Source organism: Mesocricetus auratus, unplaced genomic scaffold, assembly GCF_017639785.1.
Source record: "Mesocricetus auratus isolate SY011 unplaced genomic scaffold, BCM_Maur_2.0 Super-Scaffold_100004, whole genome shotgun sequence".
In the NCBI taxonomy this organism is placed as follows: Eukaryota; Metazoa; Chordata; class Mammalia; order Rodentia; family Cricetidae; genus Mesocricetus; species Mesocricetus auratus.
This window is the reverse complement of record NW_024429189.1, coordinates 93,215,597-93,235,550: the sequence shown is the minus strand read 5'-3', so window position 1 is coordinate 93,235,550 and position 19,954 is coordinate 93,215,597. Positions and strand designations below refer to the sequence as shown.

At 41.9% G+C, this 19,954-nt stretch overlaps 1 protein-coding gene and 2 non-coding genes across 11 annotated transcripts in view; 2 read left to right on the top strand and 1 right to left on the bottom strand.

The window, feature by feature from the left end:
• Gabpb1 (GA binding protein transcription factor subunit beta 1) overlaps nt 1-6,710 on the top strand; it is a 49,348-nt gene extending 42,638 nt beyond the window's left edge. For all 9 annotated transcript variants that reach the window (XM_040746223.1, XM_040746227.1, XM_040746228.1 and 6 more), the window contains one exon: nt 5,247-6,710. In XM_040746223.1, the coding sequence (XP_040602157.1) occupies nt 5,247-5,399 (153 nt within the window). In that variant the 3' untranslated portion in view covers nt 5,400-6,710. The remainder of the gene's footprint in view (nt 1-5,246) is intronic.
• LOC121140618 lies at nt 1,028-1,185 on the top strand. The gene has a single exon (XR_005877541.1). It is a non-coding gene; the product is annotated as a U1 spliceosomal RNA (small nuclear RNA).
• On the bottom strand, nt 3,594-3,695 carry LOC121140580. The gene has a single exon (XR_005877506.1). It is a non-coding gene; the product is annotated as a U6 spliceosomal RNA (small nuclear RNA).
• Nucleotides 6,711-19,954: the final 13,244 nt, after the last annotated feature.

Sequence of the window (19,954 nt, the reverse complement as noted above, 5' to 3'; positions counted from 1 at the left end):
TGGTATAAAGAACAGTGGAGTTTGGTGTTTGTTTTGTTTTCAGTAGGACTTTCTGGTAATGGAAATCTTTCTTTCTGTCACTGGAAATGCTTAAGACAAGGCTGTGTGACCTCCTAGAGTTTGATACATAGACTAAGAAAAGGTGGAGGCCTGGAGTCACAGGATAAGGATGTGACGTCCAGTGTTCATGTCAGACCAAGTAACTTTTCCTATAACACATGATGACAATAGAATTATCTTAGGAGCAAGCTTTTATGCAGCTTAGATGACATCTTGGCCAAACTTTAACTCCAAAAGTTTTTGTAAAACTGATCCTCAGGTGGGGAGATTCTGACCCTAAGGGATATTTGGTAATGTTTAGAAATTAGAAACATTGTTGGTTGTCACATCTGTGAGTAGGGGCTAGGTTGGCACACTGTGACACCCAGGACATCATATAATAATTTATGCCATTCAAGAATATTAATAATGATTAGATTTTAAAAAAGATACACATAAAAGTTTAACTCATGCACAAGTTTTCACAGGGCTTTCTCTGTATTGTGCTCACAGATAAAAGAGTGACTGTAAGAATTTTCTTTTTTTTTTTGTTTATTGAGACAGGGGTTCTCTGTAGCTTTGTAGACCAGTCTGGCCTCGAACTCACAGAGATCCGCCTACCTCTCTGTCTCCTAAGTGCTGGGATTAAAGACGTGCGCCACTAATGCCCAGCTAAGAACTACATTTATAAAAATGAGGTCATTTATCTCATTTGGACAGTTGATTTTTATTTGCAAGCAAATAGCTCAGATAGATACCTGGCCTAGCTTTTCTCCTTAAAAATTGGGACTTGAAGCTGAAGGGACAGATCAGCAGTTAAGAGCACTGGCTGCTCTTGCAAAGGACCTGAGTTCACTTTCCAGCCCCTGCAAACAGCTCACAACTGTTGCAGGGGATCTGACACCTCTAGTCTTCACAGGCACCAGTACTGAAGTGCATCCACCCCATACACACATACACAAAAATAAAAGTAATTAAAAAATAAATCTTTAATACCTGCCAAGGGAGATACCATAATCATGAAGCTATTTTTCCCAAGGCAAGGCTCATCCATTGTGGTGTGGATGTGCTGACTTCTGTGATTTCTCCAAATGTGGACGATTTGGCATAAATTTTGGTTGTGGGGACTGAATTTACACGCTCAAACTACCTGTAACTCCAGCTCCAGGGGATCTGACAACTTCTGGCCATATAGATACTTGCACTCTCATGCATACAACCCTACACAGACACCTAAGTACCACATAATTAAAAATAAAACTGTGTTGTGTGTTGGGCTGGCAAGGTGTCTCAGCAAGTAATAATTGCCATGCATGCCTGGTGACTGAGTTTGACCCTTGAAACCCATGTAAAGGTAAAAGGAGAGAATCTGCTCTACAGAGTGAGTAGTCCTCTGACCTCCACACAATGCCCACAAACACATTATATACACACAGCAATAGTAATAACAATAACTTAAAATTTAAAAACATACCTAATTGTTAGTTAGGGATATGGGCTTGGACTTAACTATAGGTTTGAATTTTCTGATATTTTGAGTGTGTGACCTTGGCCTTTTTGCCATTTTAAGTCGTAGCCTCTACATCAAGATGACAGAAATTGAATAATATCAGCAATTGATTGCTTTGAATATTAAGTGAAAGAAAGACTGGAGTGGTGGTGCACACCTTTAGTCCCTCTTGTGAGTTTGAGGCTAGCCTGGTCTACATAGTAAATTCCAGGCCTGACAGAGCTACATCGTGAGATTCTGTCTCAAAGAAAAGAAAAAGATGATATGAGGATAAATACAGAATAAATACAATGGTGACATATAGTTAATTCTCAGAAAGTCATATTTATTAACAAGATTACACTAAAATGTATGTTGAGGCAGAAGATAAACTATTATAATTGTGTCTTTCAGTGTATAATAGAACAAATATATAAATTTGAGTATTAGAAATTTATATATTAAAATGGTCAAATTGTTCCACACCATTGCTTTTAAGGCAGAATTAGAGGATCACCTTTGAAAATCAAAAGAGCTGAAATCTGCTGCCTTAAGGTTGTTACCTAATATACTAACTCAGGGTTATGGTGTATCTTGTTGCAGTCAATCTTGATTCTTGCTAGGGTTTAGTTTTCTTAGAGGTCTATGATGTTAGACTTCTTTTCCTGCAGTGCTGGAATTTGAATCCAGAGCTACCTGCATGCTGAGCAGCTACAACCCATCCCTAGAACAGTACTTTAGCATCACATATTAACTGATTAAGTTATTGTTTCATGAAAATATCAAAATTGGAGACTGGAGAGATGGCTAAGAGCACTGGTTCTATTTTTAGAGGATCCAAGTTCAATTCCCTGCACCAACATGGCAGCTCACAATAATCTGTAACTCCAGTTCCAGGAGAGCTGATGCCCTCTTCTGGCCTCCTTAGGCACTGCACACTTACGGTGCATAGGCACACATGCAGGCAAAACACCTGCACCAGTTTACATAGAATAACACAGTAATATATCAAAATTGGGCCAACAAGATGGCTCAGCAGGTAGAGGTACTCACTGCAAGCCTGGCACCTTGGGTTTGATCCCAAGTCTGTGTAAGGGTAGAAGGAAAAAAACTAACCCCAGAAAGTTTTCTCTGATCACATATATGCCATAGCACATGAGCACACACAAACTCACAATAAATATTAAAAATGTAAAAATCCACAGGATTAGCATTTATACTTAAATAAAAATGTCAGCTGTCAGCCTGTTGTACTATTAATGTGTGAAACACTGCTATATGAAGAAGCTGTCTTTCGTGAAGTATGTTTAGTAACTATCACATCAGAAACAAAGATCTCCGGTAAAATAAATAACATTTTCCATTTCTCAGACTTTTATTTGCTTTGAAAACTGAGATGGCAAACAAGTTCTCATTCCATATTCCTGCATTTCTGAGAAGTCAAAGGTACAATACTAAAAGTCTGTATCTTAATCATATATTCAGCATATTCAACAAATATTGAGGGTCTTTGTCTTTACATTTTACAGATTTAAACAAAACAATGCAGCTGAAGTGAGTATAGCTTATTTGGTATAGTAGGTGAAAGGGAGTTATTACTGTAATTGTATTAAAATTTATTTTACTTACTGCTCAGTGGTTGAATACTTGCCTAGCCTAGAATGTGTAAGCTGCATGGTGTGTGTGTGTGTGTGTGTGTGTGTGTGTGTGTGTGTGTGTGTGATTAAAATGAGTTAAGGAAGATAGGATTAAACCATTTCACCTTTACAGTATTTGTCTCACTCCTTTGCTTTTGTTTTCTGCAGTGATAGTAAACTCCTTGCAAATGCCCAGGTGTTAATAAATAGCTAATACTAGATGATCCCTTACAGTTAGTTCATTCTAATACTTCCTATGTAATTGGAAATTTTATATATATTCAAGACATTGACTGTCAAAAAGATCTTTTTAATACAGGGAGACTTAAAAAAATATTGATTTCATTCTTTTTTTAGTGATGTATATGTGTGTGTCATAGTGCTGGTGCCTGGTGAGCTCAGGCATTAGATCCTCCTGGAGCTGGAGGGAAATTATGGAATGCTTCTTGAGTGTGTATGCTGTCCTTACACTAGAGCTGTGCTAATCTCTGGATCGTTCCAGTTTTAGTGTATGTGTTGCCAAAGCAAACTAAGCCTGCTCTTCCCAGAAGTAGGTCTTGCTCCTAGGGAACCACAACTAAGCCCTCCCCTTCACCTCTACCCCTGATCATTGGCAAGCTCAAAGTCCTACATAGGTCACGGCCAGTGCCAATGTTCATAGCCTCCCTGAGGCTCAATTCTTAGATGTTTCCAGCTTTATCTTTCCGGGTGCCATCTTTTCTAGCATTATGGAAAGGTCTAAGAGAAGGGAAACAGCAATGCAAGGTATTAGGATAGGGACTGGGTATTGCTGAAACTGGAAATAAAGGGCATTCCTTTTGTGGACTTCTCAGTCACTCCCATATCTGCTGCAGCCATAGGAATCTGAAAAATATTAAGTCTAACTTCATTCTTAGTATAGGACAGTGGGTGGGAGCATAGGGATGTGGGGGAGGGGGAGCTGCTTGTTCCTCCTGGTAGGAGCAACTGAGCAGTAAAGCAGAGGTAGTCTTTGGGTGCTTAAGATGAGCTGGTGTTGGGAGGCAGTGGCTATGTAGGAGGAGACCCTCAGACTGTCCTCAAGGACCTCCCTTGCCTTCTGCTCCCTCTGGGCATGTGTGTTGCTCGGTGTAAACCTGACCTTTTCTGCAACTCATAGTTATGTTCTGGCCCCTCCCTCACTAGCAGGTCCATAGGTCTTTGTGATGAGGTTAACTCATTCCTAAAACAGGAAACTTCCCTAAGCCTAGGCCTGTGTAGGTTAGGTTTTCTTCATGTGCTTTCTTCAGGTATACACAAGGGTTCTTTGAAGTGTGGGTCTCGTTTTTTTCCTTGATAATAGAGGTGCAGTGAAGAGAAAAAAAAAAGTATACTTATTTTCATTGGACTGGGTTTGTATATATTGGCTCTTAATAACTGAGCATTTAAGTTTTTATACCTGTTGTAACAGTAGAAGGTTGCTAGAGAGAGTAGCCTTTTATGGACTGCCCACTGTTTGACTTTGCAAGGCCAGACCAGCAGCCATTGTGATGGAGTTTAGGTATTTTGCTTGGTGGTGTAGAGGAGCGTGGGTTGTTTTGAAATTAGTAACATCTGAAACCCATAAACCCAATTCTCATGGTGTTTTGTGGAAGGTGACATCATTTCTGAGCATTACTATTCTCGTTCAAAGCCTGACACGTGAGAAAGCGAGCCATGGGATTGCCTTTGCTCAGCCCTGTGGTAGGTGCCCAGCTGTGTTGATTGTGATCTGAGTAGAGATAAGGGGTGTGCTTATATAATTCCCTTTTAAGTCTTCTAGTACTTTCTTCAGTACATACAGAAGTACAGGTGCACATTTTGTGTTCACCCTATTCTTACAAAGTAGAAATAATTTTCTTGAAATTAGAGAATAATCTCCATCTCGTAATACAGAGGAGAAAACTAAGGGTTACTTGTAAATCGGTTGAAAAGGTAAAAAAGTCTTGGAGGTACCAGTAGGCAACTGCTGTGGCCACTGCACAGTGTTTTGTCTGTCTGTCTATCTTTTTTTTTTGAGGGGTACATAACTATGTTAATATATTTGTGCAGAAATTGAACACGACTTTTCTTTTCTAAATTAGGAGAGAGAAGCGCTTCAGAAACAGCTGGATGAGGCAAACCGTGAGGCGCAGAAATACCGGCAGCAGCTACTCAAGAAGGAACAGGAGGCAGAAGCCTACAGGCAGAAGCTGGAGGCCATGACGCGCCTCCAGACCAACAAAGAAGCTGTCTAGCCACCGAGAACAGGAGTTTGGTTTTACCTTTTGTCCAGAATGATGCAGTCTTGGACTGTACACAGTAAGGACACAGCCATGGAATACCGAATAATAGAAAATGATAATGGGACTTAAGCCACGAGCTCTGAATTCTTGTAATATAAAAAAAAAAAAACTTTAGAACTTGTGAAGTGTATTTAAAACTGAATTCTGTAAATAGTTTTTTGGTTGTTTCTTTTTTTACAGTTACAAATGAGTTGGTAAAGATTGTTGAGGAGATCCCAAAAAACCACAGTAAGGCACTGTTACAGGCAATTCTTGATTTGGGTACAGACTTCATTTCTGAGAAACAGAAGTTTTAAGGGTGGTTGTTGTCGGTTAGACCAAATGTGTAATAATTATGGTGGACTGATGCTGGAAATAACTCTGCAAAGAGATTTCTCCCAGGAACTTTTGTACAGCTTTTAAGTTGTCTCAGGTTCTCTGAAAACATTTTTTAGGAAGCAGAAATTTTATATTTGTTCAATTTCAGCTACACGCAAGTAGATTTACATGTATATGAAGCAAATATTTTTAAAATTTTGTTTGTACATATTCTGCATGTTTTATGATTTTAAAACGCATCACTTGCTTAGATATGTTTCCCACAAAGACGATGAAAGTTACCGAGAAATATAAAAGGCACCACTGTTGTTCTTTTGGTCACCGAAAGTTAGTGAGCTAGCATTGATTTTACTGGCAACCATGACAATGTTCTTGGAAGGAGCAGCTTGCAAGAGAACTTGAATCTGCAAAAAATCTATGCTTTTTGGAAAATGCCATTGTGGGGACGTGAGACTGCATTCTGTGCCTTCCATCATGATTTCCACACGAGCACTTTGAGGCGCTGGATTTTAAGATAATGTTTTTGGCAAACTCAGTGCATTTGGGTTTCTGAAATATTTCATGGACTTACTCCCCCTCCCCAAGAAATTATTCTTATGGAAAATTGCTTTTGTATGTAGAACAGGAACTTTTTGTACTCAGTGATGCTATAGATACGTCTAATGTAACTTTCGCTATTCCCCGTGAAAGCTCCAGGCCTGTGTTGCAATTTAGTCTCATCACAATGTTGTCAGTTCCACAGTGTGTGAACATTCGACAGACTATTCCATTCTTTTTTTTGTAAAGTGTAACTTCAAGCTCTTTATATTTTTTTGTTTGTTTTATTGCTTTTTGAAAATGTTTAACCCCAAATCTACTCTAGATTATCTGTATAAAGAACCAATTACCTTGAAGACTGTACTCTGGCCTCCTTTTCTATTTTACAATTAAATAACTTTCCACATATGCTCAGTGCAGACTTGTGTTTTGACTGTATATTCTTCACACATCAAAATGTGGATGATAGCCGGGCGGTGGTGGCGCACGCCTTTAATCCCAGCACTCGGGAGGCAGAGGCAGGCGGATCTCTGAGTTCGAGGCCGGGCTGGACCGACAGCCTCCAAAACAATACAGAGAAACCCTGTCTCATAAAACCGAAAAAAAAAGAAAAAAAAACAAAAAAAATGTGGATGATAGAACTTGGTGGTGGAGCATGTCGGCGCTTTTAGACTGTGGTTCAAACCCTGGCACACACAGAATCTGAGCTACGTTTTGCTGTATGAAAACAATGAGATGCTTCATGCCTTAAACTCCAGAGTGATTCCTTGAGAATGTAATGGTTCTGTCACCCAGGTTATCCTTACAGAAGGTGATGTAATAAAAGGCTCTGGAGGGAGCCTCAGCCTGATCTTGTTGCTTTTCTGGAGAGCAGAGCTTGAAGCCCCTTGACAAATATGAAAAGCTGTAAGGAAGAGAATTTGACATTCAGTTTATTCATTTTGAAATGTAGCCTCACTTCCAGTCTGGTCTCCAACTCATGAATTCTGGTGACCTTCCCACGTCAGCCTACTTAGTTCTGGGGAATATAAGCATATGCTACTACACATGTGTAGGCAGAGTTTTCCTGTCCAGACTGCCTACTCCCAAAAAGCTGGTAGCCTCTTCCCGAATAATCAGAGACTTAATATAAATTATAAATGCTTGGTCAATAGCTCAGGCTTGTTACTAGCTGACTCTTACACTTAAATTAACCCATGTTTCTTCTCTATGCTTTGCCGCGTGGCTCATGGCTGTTACCTCATTTTCTATACCTGCTTCTTCTGTGGCTGGCTGGCATCTCCTCTGACTCCGCCCTTCTTCCCAACATCCTCAGTTTGATTGCCCCACTTATATTTCCTGCCTGGCTATTAGCCAATCTGCGTTTTATTAAACCATTTCAAGTGACAAATCTTTACAGGGTACAACAGGGTTATTATTCCACAGCACACTCGGCTTTGACAGACAGAGATCTCTGGTGACCTAGCTAGTCCTGAACTTTTGAATTCAGTTGATCCTCCACCATCTTTTCATAAATGTTAAATGATCTATAGGGCCTATAGCTCAGGGGTAGAATGCTTGCCTAATATACATGAGGCCTTGGGCTCAGTCTCCAGCATGTCAAAAGCAAAATGGATAAAGCTGAGTTTAAAAAATTAGAAGTCAGGTTTCATCATGAAGCTGCTTGCTCTTCAATCATAAGTTACTGGGGAACGTGTGGTTTGGGTTTGTGTAGTAATTAATGTTAAGCAGAAGTCTGGTGCACATTTAATTGTTTGGCAGGCAGTGTTGGGACAGAGGGGCTACTGTATTCAGGGATTGGCCAGTGCAGTTTTTGTCCCAGATCAGATTTGCTCTGAAAAGCCTCAAGGTGGTGACAGAAAACACATCTTCAAGCTGATGCATGCTGCTTTTCCTCCTGGAGAGAGTGGTACAGTATGTAATTCTGATCTCCAATAATAACAGCAAGGCAACTGGTGTGAGAAAGCAATGGGTTGTGGCATATCAGGGTTCCGAATAATGGCTTTGAGATGTTCACTATTTTCAGAGTCTCAATCTTCATCTGATTCACTGTGCTGAGAAAGCAATACTTAGACAAGAATCTGTAATGGAAACAAGGTGCTCCACACCCCTCTCTTGTTTCTTCTAATTTTAACAGTTTTCAGGTGGGTTGGGAAACAAAGCCTCAGTGTTCTTCTGTACTGAGGACTAAAGTAACTGACAAAATATGAAATAAAACATTTTCAGAAATCTAGTTGTTTCCAGTAAACAATAATGGGGTTGCGATCAGCTGTTGGCTGCTTGCCAAGCACTGACTCTTCCCACTTGTGTAAACAAGTGCCTGAGACCAGCCTTTGTCTGCTGGAGTCTGTGCAGCAAGGAAGCCATTGAGTGTAGGGTCTTAATACGTTCTGATTCATTTTCACATTTTGCTGTGCACCCAGAATGGGGTTTGTGGGTTGGTTTTTGTGTGCGTGTGTGCGTGCGTGTATGTAGGGGAAGGCCAAGTGACCGTGCAGTCTGAGCCTCCCACATGCATCACCATGCCTGGCTTCACAGTGGGTCTAGCGGCTGGACCTTTAGGGTTGGTCTGTGTGCTTTCAGAAAGTTTCATTGAGGGATGTCATCTGCAAGGACCGTGCTGCTCAGCCGGTTTTCATTTGTTGCTCTCCATTAACGTCATTCGTTTTCTAAAGACCTATGATGCTGGTTGTCTGGCTCTTGGGCTTACGTCAGTCTTTTATGGTATAGATGGCAGATTCTTCAAGCTAACTTGCTGTGTGTGTGTGTGTGTGTGTGTCCTTGCAGGCATGTTTGCACATGTGTGGAGACCAGAGGACATTAAACCTTTCTCCCTGTGTCTGTGTGTACACATGCCTACATTTCCATGCTCCTGTCACTGTGTGTGTGCTGAAGTATGATTCTCTTCCACCATGTGGAATCTAACTAGACCATCAGGTTTGGTAGCAAGTGCCTTAACTCTCTGAGCCATCTTGAGAGCCCACACGGCTTTTTCTTCTTAAAAAATGTTTAAGTTGATTTTTATTATATTGTGCTTGGGTGTTTTGCCTCTGTGTGTAAGTGCATGCAGTGCCCACAGAGGCCAGCAAGGGATGTTGGATAACCTGGGAACCCGGAGCTACAGGCTATTGTGAGAGCTACAGGCTATGTGGGAGATGGGAACTGAACCCAGGACCTCTGGAAAAACAGCAGATGCTCTTAACTGCTGAGCCATCTCTTCAGCCCCCACACTTGGGGTTTTGAGTGTGGCTTCTGGATCACACTCAGATTCTCATGCGTGCACGTTAAGTACTTTACTGCCTGAGTTTTCTCATCTGCCCCGGGTTGCTGTTTCTTGATGGTGGTGGGGAGGTGGGAGAGCTTTTCTTCACAGTAGAACAAAATTCCTGGATAGGGACTCAAGAGGAAATGTGGGAACAAATCCCAGTCTGCAATAAAAAGGTCTGTATACAAACATTTGTTTAAAACCTGGGCTTAATGGAAAGTCTGTGCCACGATATGTTCACTATCATCACTTATGGTGATATTTGTTGACGACAGAAATCTTTGGTTACAACAGACAGTGATGTAGTGACAGAAATAGATATGGGTACTTTTCTAAGGAGTCTCCTCTCTGTGTATGTTACAGTTTGAGTTATGTTGTAGTTTTTAATACCTGGAAGACCTTGACACTTGACTCAAAGTAAAAAATACAACAAGAAGGAAAACATTTTCAGATAAAAGCACAAAGCAGTTCTAGGAGCCCTTGTGTCATATGGGTAGACTCCCAAAGCATTAGTATTTGGGCTTCTATAGCAAACAGGAAAATAAATTGCTTTTCTATTCACCTGGTTCCTACTGAATAAATAACCCTTTTGTCTTGTCAAATCAACTCAGGAATGGATTCACTAATAGACTTGTCAGCTCATTAAGTAATATTTACTGTACTTGGGTCTCATTATAGATAACTAATCTGGTGTAGTTTTAAGCCATGCTTGCTATTTGTTTTCCCCGTGTTAAATGAGAACACCTGATGCACGTAGATTAGCTTTGACGCATGCACTCCTGGTTCATTCTCACATTGCTCTCCAGACTACCATGAAAAGCGTGGTGTTATTACTAGAGGTGTGCTAGTTCAAAATTAAAACTTGAATACCAATATTTGTGACTTCTTAAAACAAATTTATTATATGCACAAGTAATAGAAGTGGTCTTGTGTCTTCTCATTTGATACTTTAAATTTCTTTGAAAATACTTTATGTAAATGAAAATGATAACAAAATATGGAATGTAATCTAGATACAGTTCCTAGGGACTTTCACTTTTTAGATAAATATCACTTTGGAAAACAAACAAAAATCCTTTTTGCTTTCCTGAAAAAAATAAAAAAGCTTTGTTGTGTTGACTTTTGGAGGGAGACAGGTGCAAACATCTATTCTCCTCAAATAGGACACCACCAGCAGACCAAAGAGAAGTCTTGCTTAGTAACCAATGAGTTTATTGGCATTTCTAACAGGTGTGTGGGTGACTAAAAGGTTACTGCATCATCAAAAAGCCCTCCCAGCATGGATGATGACTTTCCAAAGCTGTATGCATAGAGCTGTGGGAACAACTTGAAGGTAGCTGCCCCTGAGAGTCTCTCCGTACCCAGTGCCTCAGAGATTGTGACTGTCTGCTCTTTTATAACTCTGTGATGGGCTGGGGCTTGAGATTCTTGTGACTTGATGAGAGCTTTGTAGGCCTGCACCGTCTTAGTTGTCTTAAGTCAGTGGGGCATGTTTCGATCAGGAGGAGATAGTCACACAGGAACCTGCTTTTTAAAAGTGCTGTCCACCGTATTTTGTTATTTGCTCACTTGTTTTTTTTTTTAATCTGGATAGTTTTGATCTCATACGTGCAGTTAACATATGATTATTTTATTCCTTTAAAAAAAGCATTATTATATAAGACAACCCCATCCTTACCATTGGTTATGTGGATTACCATTTTGAATGCTGTGGATTATTTAAATACCTTGACTGCTATGTGAGAATGATTTTCTTATGCAATTTAAGCACACCAGTTAAAGCATTGTTTTTCAGGTTTGCTCTAGCCTCTCCATCTCAATCATAACACCAAAGAATTAATAGTCTTTTTTTTGCATTTTTTATTTATTTTTTACATTCCGATTCCAGTTCCCGTTCCCTCCTCTCCCCAGTCTCCTCCCACGCCCCTCCTCCTCCCAACTGCTCCAGGGAGAGGGTAAGGCCTCCCCTAGGAAGTCTACTAAGTCTGTCTCATCTTCTAATTGAGGCAGGACTAAGGCACCTCTCCACCCCTGCACCCCTCTGTCTAGGCTGGGCAAGGTATCTCTCCATATAGAATGGGCTCCACTAAGTCAGTTTGTACATTAGTGTTAGATCTTGGACCCATTGCCAGTGGCCTCATATATTGTCCCAGTCACATCATTGTCAGCTTTATTAAGGGAGTTTAGTTTGGTCTTATGCGGGTTCCCCATTTGTCAGACCCGAGTCCAGTGATCTCTCACTATCTTTGGGTTTGCCCATCACGGTCTTGACTCCTTTGTTCATATTTTTGCTCCTCCCTCACTTCAGGTGTACTCCAGGAGTTTGGCCCATTGGTTAGTTGTGGATTTCTGCATCTGCTTCCATCTGTTTCTGAAAGAGGATTCTAGCTTCTCTGGGGTTATGGATTGTAGGCTGGGTATCTTTTGCTTTATGTCTGGTATCCACTTATGAGTGAGTACATACTATATTTGTCTTTTTGGTTTTGGGTTACCTCACTTGGGGTGTTTTTTCTAGTTCTGTCCATTTGCCTGTGAATTTTAGGATGTCATTGTTTCTTACCTCTCAGTAGTACCCCATTGTGTAGGAAAATACTGGAGTGAAGCTATAGTCTCATTTAAAAAAAAATCCGATGGGCGTTGGTGGTGTACGCCTTTAATCCCAGCACTCAGGAGGCAGAGGCAGGCAGATCTGTGTGAGTTCGAGGCCAGCCTGGTCTACAAGTGAGTTCCAGGACAGCCTCCAAAACAATACAGAGAAACCCTGTCTCGGAAAAAAAAAAAAAAAGTCCTTAGACTTCTTGTGAACTGCCTTTATTTCCAAAGATTTTTGCCCAGTGTTTTATTGTTAGAGTAAGGAGAGGTGGTTGCCAAAAGAATGACTCTGCTTCCAGGTGGGGATAAACTGCAAGTCATGCGTCCAGCTCAGAAAACTAGCTTTTACTTTTTCTCCTTTTCTGCCTTTTTCTTTTGCTTTCCTTCTTTTTGCTTTTTGAAACAGGGTTTCTCTGTGTATCCCTGGCTGTCCTGGAACTCACCCTGTAGGCCAGGCTGGCCTTGAACTCACAGAGATCTTCTTGCCTTCTGAGCCCTGGGATGAAAGGCGTGTGCCACCACCGCCCAGCCTTCCGTCCTTTTCTGATGGTGGCCAGGGTCTGTATGCTTCTGTTGGTACTTTGGGCTTCCTCACTCTTTCCTCTAAAGTTCTTCCCTCTAAGGTCACAAAGCAGGCCCCTAAGATGGCGGCACAGCTGCCAGCACCCTGGAACAGTTACTTAATTTGGGGCAAGTGGCCACGAGGAGACAGAAACCTAACAAACATCACACACTGACATATTATGCACTATGTTTATTATCTTTCCAGGAACAAACTGAACATCAACTTCTTGTTTTGCTTTGATGAAAACTTCAAAGCACAAAACACAAGGCTCTTACCCAAATCTGATGAGTCTTAGGTTTGCCCTGTCTGTTTCCCTTTAAGAGGTGGATGCTACTGATGTGGCTGTCATCTCAGATCCCAGAGTGTGAGCGCTTAGCCTTGCAAGTCCACTCCAACTTCAGACACAGGTTGCCAGTAAGGAGTTTACTACTTGTGTTTGTGGCCTATATGCTATAGACCGGATTCCCACATCTTTCTTGGGTTTAACTAATTTGCTGGGATGCCTCATAGAACTATACCAAACACACTTGTCATTGATCAAAAGGATGTGACTCAGGGTACAGTAAACAGCCAGGTGAAGAGTGATACATGGGCTTTAGAGCTGCCTTCCCTGGGTGTTATCCTTCAGGTGTCCCCATGAGCTCAGCAGCTCTAAATTCTTCAAATCTCTTGTTCCAGAGGTACTGTTTTGTTTTTGTTGTTGTTTTGTTTTGTTTTTCTTAGAGGGGAAGTGGGAACTGGGGATCAAACTTGGGGTCTTGTGCATTCTAAATAAGCAATCTGCCTCTTAGGGGTGCAACTTGGTAACACCCCTAGCTTAAGCTCCAGCTCTTTCGGCTCTTCCCTCTGAGCACCCTGTGAATTCTGTTGTCATAGATGGAGATGATGTTTCAAACAGAGACTCGCTGTTTTGCTCAGGTTGGGCTTAAACACTTGGGTTCAAACATCTTCAGACCAGAGCCTCTGAAGAACAAAAGGCCCTCCACATAAGGAACAAAAAACTCCTTGTAAGCTCCAAGGAGTTTTGATGCTTTGTGTCAGTGTTGGGGTTCAGGACAAATACACCATCCAGAATGTGATTTCAGGAGAAGAGAATTTGCTGCCCCAATAGGCTTCCTTTATGTTATTCTGAGAAATGAGGGGCATAGGAGTAGTTCTCAAAAGCTGTCATAGAAGACATTCGGGAAGAAACCTCTGTTAGGAAAACCGCTCGCCTCAGGAAGAGGAGGGCTCCATGTAACCGTCATCACCAGGAAGATTTTCACCTGACACAGGACAGTGGTCCTTCCCCCTGTGAGAACACATGTGCCCTGCGCTCTGCTGTACCAAGTCCCCGCTCTGCTTGCTGTGGAAGCCTCTGTCAGCTGAAGGGCGTCCGTACTTACTGTCCATTAAACAGGTTTTTCTCCCGTTTGTCTGTCTTACATTAGCTTAGATTGTAGCCCAGGCAAAGAACCCACAACAAGTACCATGCAGTAATAGAAAAATTAATCCTTTGTAGCCATTGCCTGTTGTTGATCCCTCCTGAGCTCAGCCTGGCTGGCTATGGGCTTCTTCCCTCGATGTCTCCAACTGGTGTTTGTGGGGCTGCAGTCAGGACCAGCCGATCAGCCCCGGCCTACTCCTGAGTGGGAGTGTGTGGCTGAGGGAAAGGCTAGCTATAGACATTAAAGGAAAGACAGAGACATAGGATAGTGTCAGGAGGGTTGATTCAGTCCATACTGAATGTCTTTACTTTATTCATTCATCAATCTTATGTATTCATCCTAAAGTGAGGACAATGGCAGAAGACTTCTATTGTCATGTATAAAGAGCAAACAGCAATTACTTCCCTTAATCCTGAAGACACTCTGTTGCTGCACGTACTGCTTGGTCTGCAGGCGCTTCACAGCTGCACGTATCACCTAGCCTTCAGGGTGAGAGTAAACATGCCTGGGCCCAAGTCAGTTGTTATTTAGATAGGAGTAATTTACCACAAAGGCCAGGTCAGGGTAGGGTAAGGGTTAGGGTTAGGGTTAGGGCTAAAGACAATAGGAGTGATTTTGAGATCTCTGAACTTGTGGCAAGATGGAATGAGCCTACATATACGGGGCCCTGGCAATTCCCCCTTCTTAAAGCAATAAAATACTACCTGTGCTTCTGCAACAGGACGGACGACTGTGCCGTCTCGGGTCTTCTTCAACCTACTAGTGCTTTGCCGTCCTTGGACCACACATTCCCTCCCTTCTTGGAGGCTAGAAGATCTTACCCGTCCTTGGCTATCAGACTCTGTAACAAAGAATGTTAGGGGGTGGTGCATAGCTCGATGCCACCCACCCCTAAACCAGCTTTTCAATGAGAGCTCACAAGCAAGCTTGATAATGCTAAGCAACATATGCACTTTTATGGCTACAACAATCTCCTGCAAAAGGAGAGGATGGATCAAGTTAAAATGGCCTTTCGAAATTGGAGTGGGATGTCTTGAGTGCCTTTGGCTGTATCCAAGTCTAAATCTGCCTTTTTACTCACATTGTACCCAAAGACTCATAAGCATTACATTAAATTCCTGTCAGAATGATCTCTGACCTCTTACATCCATAAACATTTACATAGCACAGCAAAGGTTGCAAACATCAATAATTCCACTATGATTAGTAACAGTAGACGTGCAAATCAACTGGTTTACAATTCTCTCATAATTTCAATTCAATCAAAGGACAATAAAATGTTCTCATGGCAGGTGGAGTATGAATAACTGCATAATTTTGAACTTTTTCCTTTTCCCTACCTAAAGTCCCTATCTGCTGCTTGTAATATTACAGTCCTTGAATGTCAACTGCAAACTTTTTCCATGTCCCGTTTAAATCCTGAAGAGGGGCTTTTGCCACACATCACATTCATAATCGTGTTTAATTGTTCTAAATAAGTCCTTTTTCCCCAAAGGTAAAAAACTGGCAAAACAAGTTCTGTATTTCAAGGTGGAGTGGATGACTGCTAGTCATCCAGTCCTTGGTCGGCTCCAGGATGAGAACTCACAGGTGTGGGAAGTCGATGTAGCAGGTTTGTTGAGAAACCGGAAATCTTGAACTGACTGTTCCTTTCTTTCTCGGATTGTAGAATCAATGACGTCAGGGAGTCAGGAGCACAGGTTCAGCGGGTCTCACTGAACTGGCTTGGGCAGGCTCCAACTGACTGTTCCTTTCTTTCTCGGATTGTAGAATCAATGACGTCAGGGGGTCAGGAACACAGGTTCAGCGGGTCTCACTGAACTGGCTTGGGCAGGCTCCAACTGACTGTTCCTTTCTTTCTCGGATTGTAGAATCAATGACGTCAGGGGGTCAGGAGCACAGGTTCAGCGGGTCTCACTGAACTGGCTTGGGCAGGCTCCAACTGACTGTTCCTTTCTTTCTCGGATTGTAGAATCAATGACGTCAGGGGGTCAGGAGCACAGGTTCAGCGGGTCTCACTGAACTGGCTTGGGCAGGCTCCAACTGACTGTTCCTTTCTTTCTCGGATTGTAGAATCAATGACGTCAGGGGGTCAGGAGCACAGGTTCAGCGGGTCTCACTGAACTGGCTTGGGCAGGCTCCAACTGACTGTTCCTTTCTTTCTCGGATTGTAGAATCAATGACGTCAGGGGGTCAGGAGCACAGGTTCAGCGGGTCTCACTGAACTGGCTTGGGCAGGCTCCAACTGACTGTTCCTTTCTTTCTCGGATTGTAGAATCAATGACGTCAGGGAGTCAGGAACACAGGTTCAGCGGGTCTCACTGAACTGGCTTGGGCAGGCTCCCAAGGTCTCGGGTCCAGGTTTTCTCTGCTCCACGCATCTCACCAAATGGTCTGGCAGCCACTGAGCCTCGTTTTCTTCCTGCGAGAAAACACAAACATGCTCTCTATCCCATATTAGGACAGGATCTGGCACTTTCCATTGCCTGGTGAATGGATCCTTCCACTTGACTTTAGTGAAAGTCGCTTGAATTCCATCATGCCAGAATCTCCCCATGGCAGATTGCTCACAGGCATCCACATTTTGAAAATTTTAAATGAAGACTGCATAATTTAATGCATCATGTGGAGACTAGGGACATAACTCCCCTCTCCTTATTTTTAGAAGTTGGGTTTTTCAAGGAGCTATGAGCTTGCTCCACAATTCCTGGCCCTTGAGGATTATAAGGAATGCCTGTTTTGGGATCAATTTTCCATTGAGCACAAAATTGCTGAAATGCTTTACTAGTATATCCAGACCCATTGTCTGTTTTTATCACTTTTGGAACTCCCATGTAAGCAGAACTTTTTTTTTTTTTTTTGGTTTTTCGAGACAGGGTTTCTCTGTATCATTTTGGAGGCTGTCCTGGAACTCGCTCTGTAGACCAGGCTGGCCTCAAACTCACAGAGATCCACCTGCCTCTGCCTCTCAAGTGCTAAGATTAAAGGTGTGCGCCACCAACGCCCGGCTAAGCAGAACTTTTTAAACAGTGACTTACCACACGCTTAGTGGCTTCTCCAGTTTGTGCAGTGACCACTAAGAAGCCTGAATACATATCAACTGTCATGTGCACATATTTTAATTTGCCAAATTCTACAATATGAGTAATACCCATTTTCCATAAATGATTATGAAGCAGACCTTGAGGATTTACTCCTCAGTTAGTTACAGGTAAGTATTCTGGACACACATCACATTGTTTGACAATTTGACGAGCAGTCTCTCTAGTTAAACCAATTTGCTTTCTTAGACTTTTGCTATTTTGATGATGGAAGTTATGTGACTGCTGAGCTAGTTTTACCTGGGATAAAGCGACCATTTTTGATAATCTATCTGCTGATTCGTTCCCTTCAGCCAGTAGGCTGGGAAGGTTTGAATGAGCTCTTATGTGACCCACAAAGCATGGTGACTTTCTTTGATGAATGGCACTCTGAATTTGCTCAAACAGTATTCTAACCTGGTCATTCATTACTAGTTTCAATGCACAGAACTGCCTCTATCACTTGAAGAGCTTTAAAAACATGATGACTATCAGTGTACAAATTAAATGAATCATTCACTAGAAGCTGAAAAACCATTGCAACAGCTCATAACTCAACTATCTGAGCTGAAGCTGGAGCTGTTTGTTCTACATATTCCTTGCCATCAATAACATAGGCTGCTCTTCCATTATAAGACTCATCATAGCATTTTTTACAGGATTACTCCTTACAATTTTAGGGAATATAAATGGATGCATTAGTGCAAATTGTAATAGTCTATAAGCTGGAAACTGATTATCAATTTTTTCCCAAAAATTGAGCAAAAGTGATTACCCATGAATCATTGCTTTGAAACAACTAATCAACTCATTGTTTGGTATAGGGAACATGTATTACACCTGGTTCCCTGCCAAAATATCTCCCAGATTCCATTTCTGTGACATACAAGCTACTGCTTCAAAATAAGGATTTAACAGGTAAGTGCAACCATAATAATGGTCCCCCTTGCCACAAGACAGAAGTCAGACTGTGCTGCGTGGGGAGCACATAAGCCTCCCGTGGATTTGCATAGTCGGTATAGCAAATCTGCTGATGCTGGATTGCATTCTCCAACTGTAGGAGAACTTGCCTACCCTCTTTAGTTAGCTGTCTTGGCAAATTGGGACCAGTATCTCCCTTCAGAATATCACTTAAAGGTTTCAAATCACCAGTAGGTGCTTTTTAAAAAGGATGTAACCATTGAAGATTACCCAATAACTTCTGAAAGTCACTCAAAGTTCGCAAGCTATCTTTTCTAATTTCTAATTTTTGAGGCTTAATTTCTTTAAGATATGACATATGCCCCAATAACTTCTGAAAACTATTTAAAGTTTGCAAGTAGTCTTTTCTAATCTGGCTTGCAAAACTTTCATTAGCTGCCCTGGTCTCATTTGCATCTATACAGACACCTTTCTAAGGGGGGGCCTAACGGGGTGGCAGTTCCCTGAGGCTTTTTCTCCATAGCTTTTCTCAAATCATGCATTAACTTCCATTCTCTAGAATTCCTTTTTTAACCATAAAGATAAGAGAATTTCTGTATCCTCTTCTCTGTTAAACTCTGTTGAATCATCCATACAGATCCCTTGGCTCTCAGGCCATGCTGGCTTTGGCCATTTTTCTACTGACCGACTCTGAGATTGCCAACCCTTTCTGTTAAGACACTGTCTGACTTAATGCCCTTTTAAACTATATCCCAAGCAATTCAAGTAGGTCCTTTTGTTAGGATTCACTCACAACCACACTTCACACACAGGTATGGCCACACCATTCAGCATATACATACATCTTTCAGTCCTCTTTTTCCCTAGATTATGATTAGTTTGTTGAAGTGAAAATTCTTCAACTGATATCTCTTGTAATACAGCAGCTATAACTAACCCTTGAGTTTATGAACATCCAAATCCAAATTCATCTATGTCACCTTTTTTCTATAAGGTCTTAAAACAGTTTCTGACTGGCTGCATTAATTAGCATTTTCCATAGCCTTGACTGGACATCGGCCATGGCAGCAGCTTTCTAAACTGCAGGCTTCTGAGCATGGCCTTCCCTCCAGGGACTAGACACCCTGGAGCCCTACTCTGCCCTTTGTCCTCTGGGCCTGGGCTGGCCCGCTGCAGGTCATCTGTGGCTGTAGCTGCTTGAAAAGTCTAAGGCCACCATTGTAGCATTGTAGCAACTCTGAGTTCTTGGTACCTGAAGGTCCTGCTGACCTAGTGCCCATGTGGGATTGCACCTTCTCTTTCCCAAGCCCCAGGGCAGCTCTGAGACAGCTGTGGCAGTGACTTCTGAGAGGGGGAGGATCCTTACATAACTTTCAAATTCTAGTAATTCCTGTACTTGCTTCTGCTTTACTGCAGCTCTTCTGGCTATTAAAATATACCCAAGTAAATATACAATCACCTGACTAATAATTTTCTGTCTCATATCTCCAATTTTATACATTTTTACTCTCAAGGTTAACTCACTCACTTCTTTATCATCTGGCTAATATTTCTCTGTTTCCCATCTACAATTATACACATTTTCCCTCTTGAGGTAAACTCACCACGCTTCACTGTCATCTGTGTAACTTTCCTGTTCCATATCTGCGATTCTATACATTTTTCCTCCTGACTTACGACATCCACTCACCGCACGTCACTTCTTTTCTCCAAGCGCTCTCTTCACACTTGTACAACTGCGGTGTCTGTCCCTCTGCGGTGTCCATTGCTTCTGCCACCCCCCATTCTCAGCCCCACGTTGG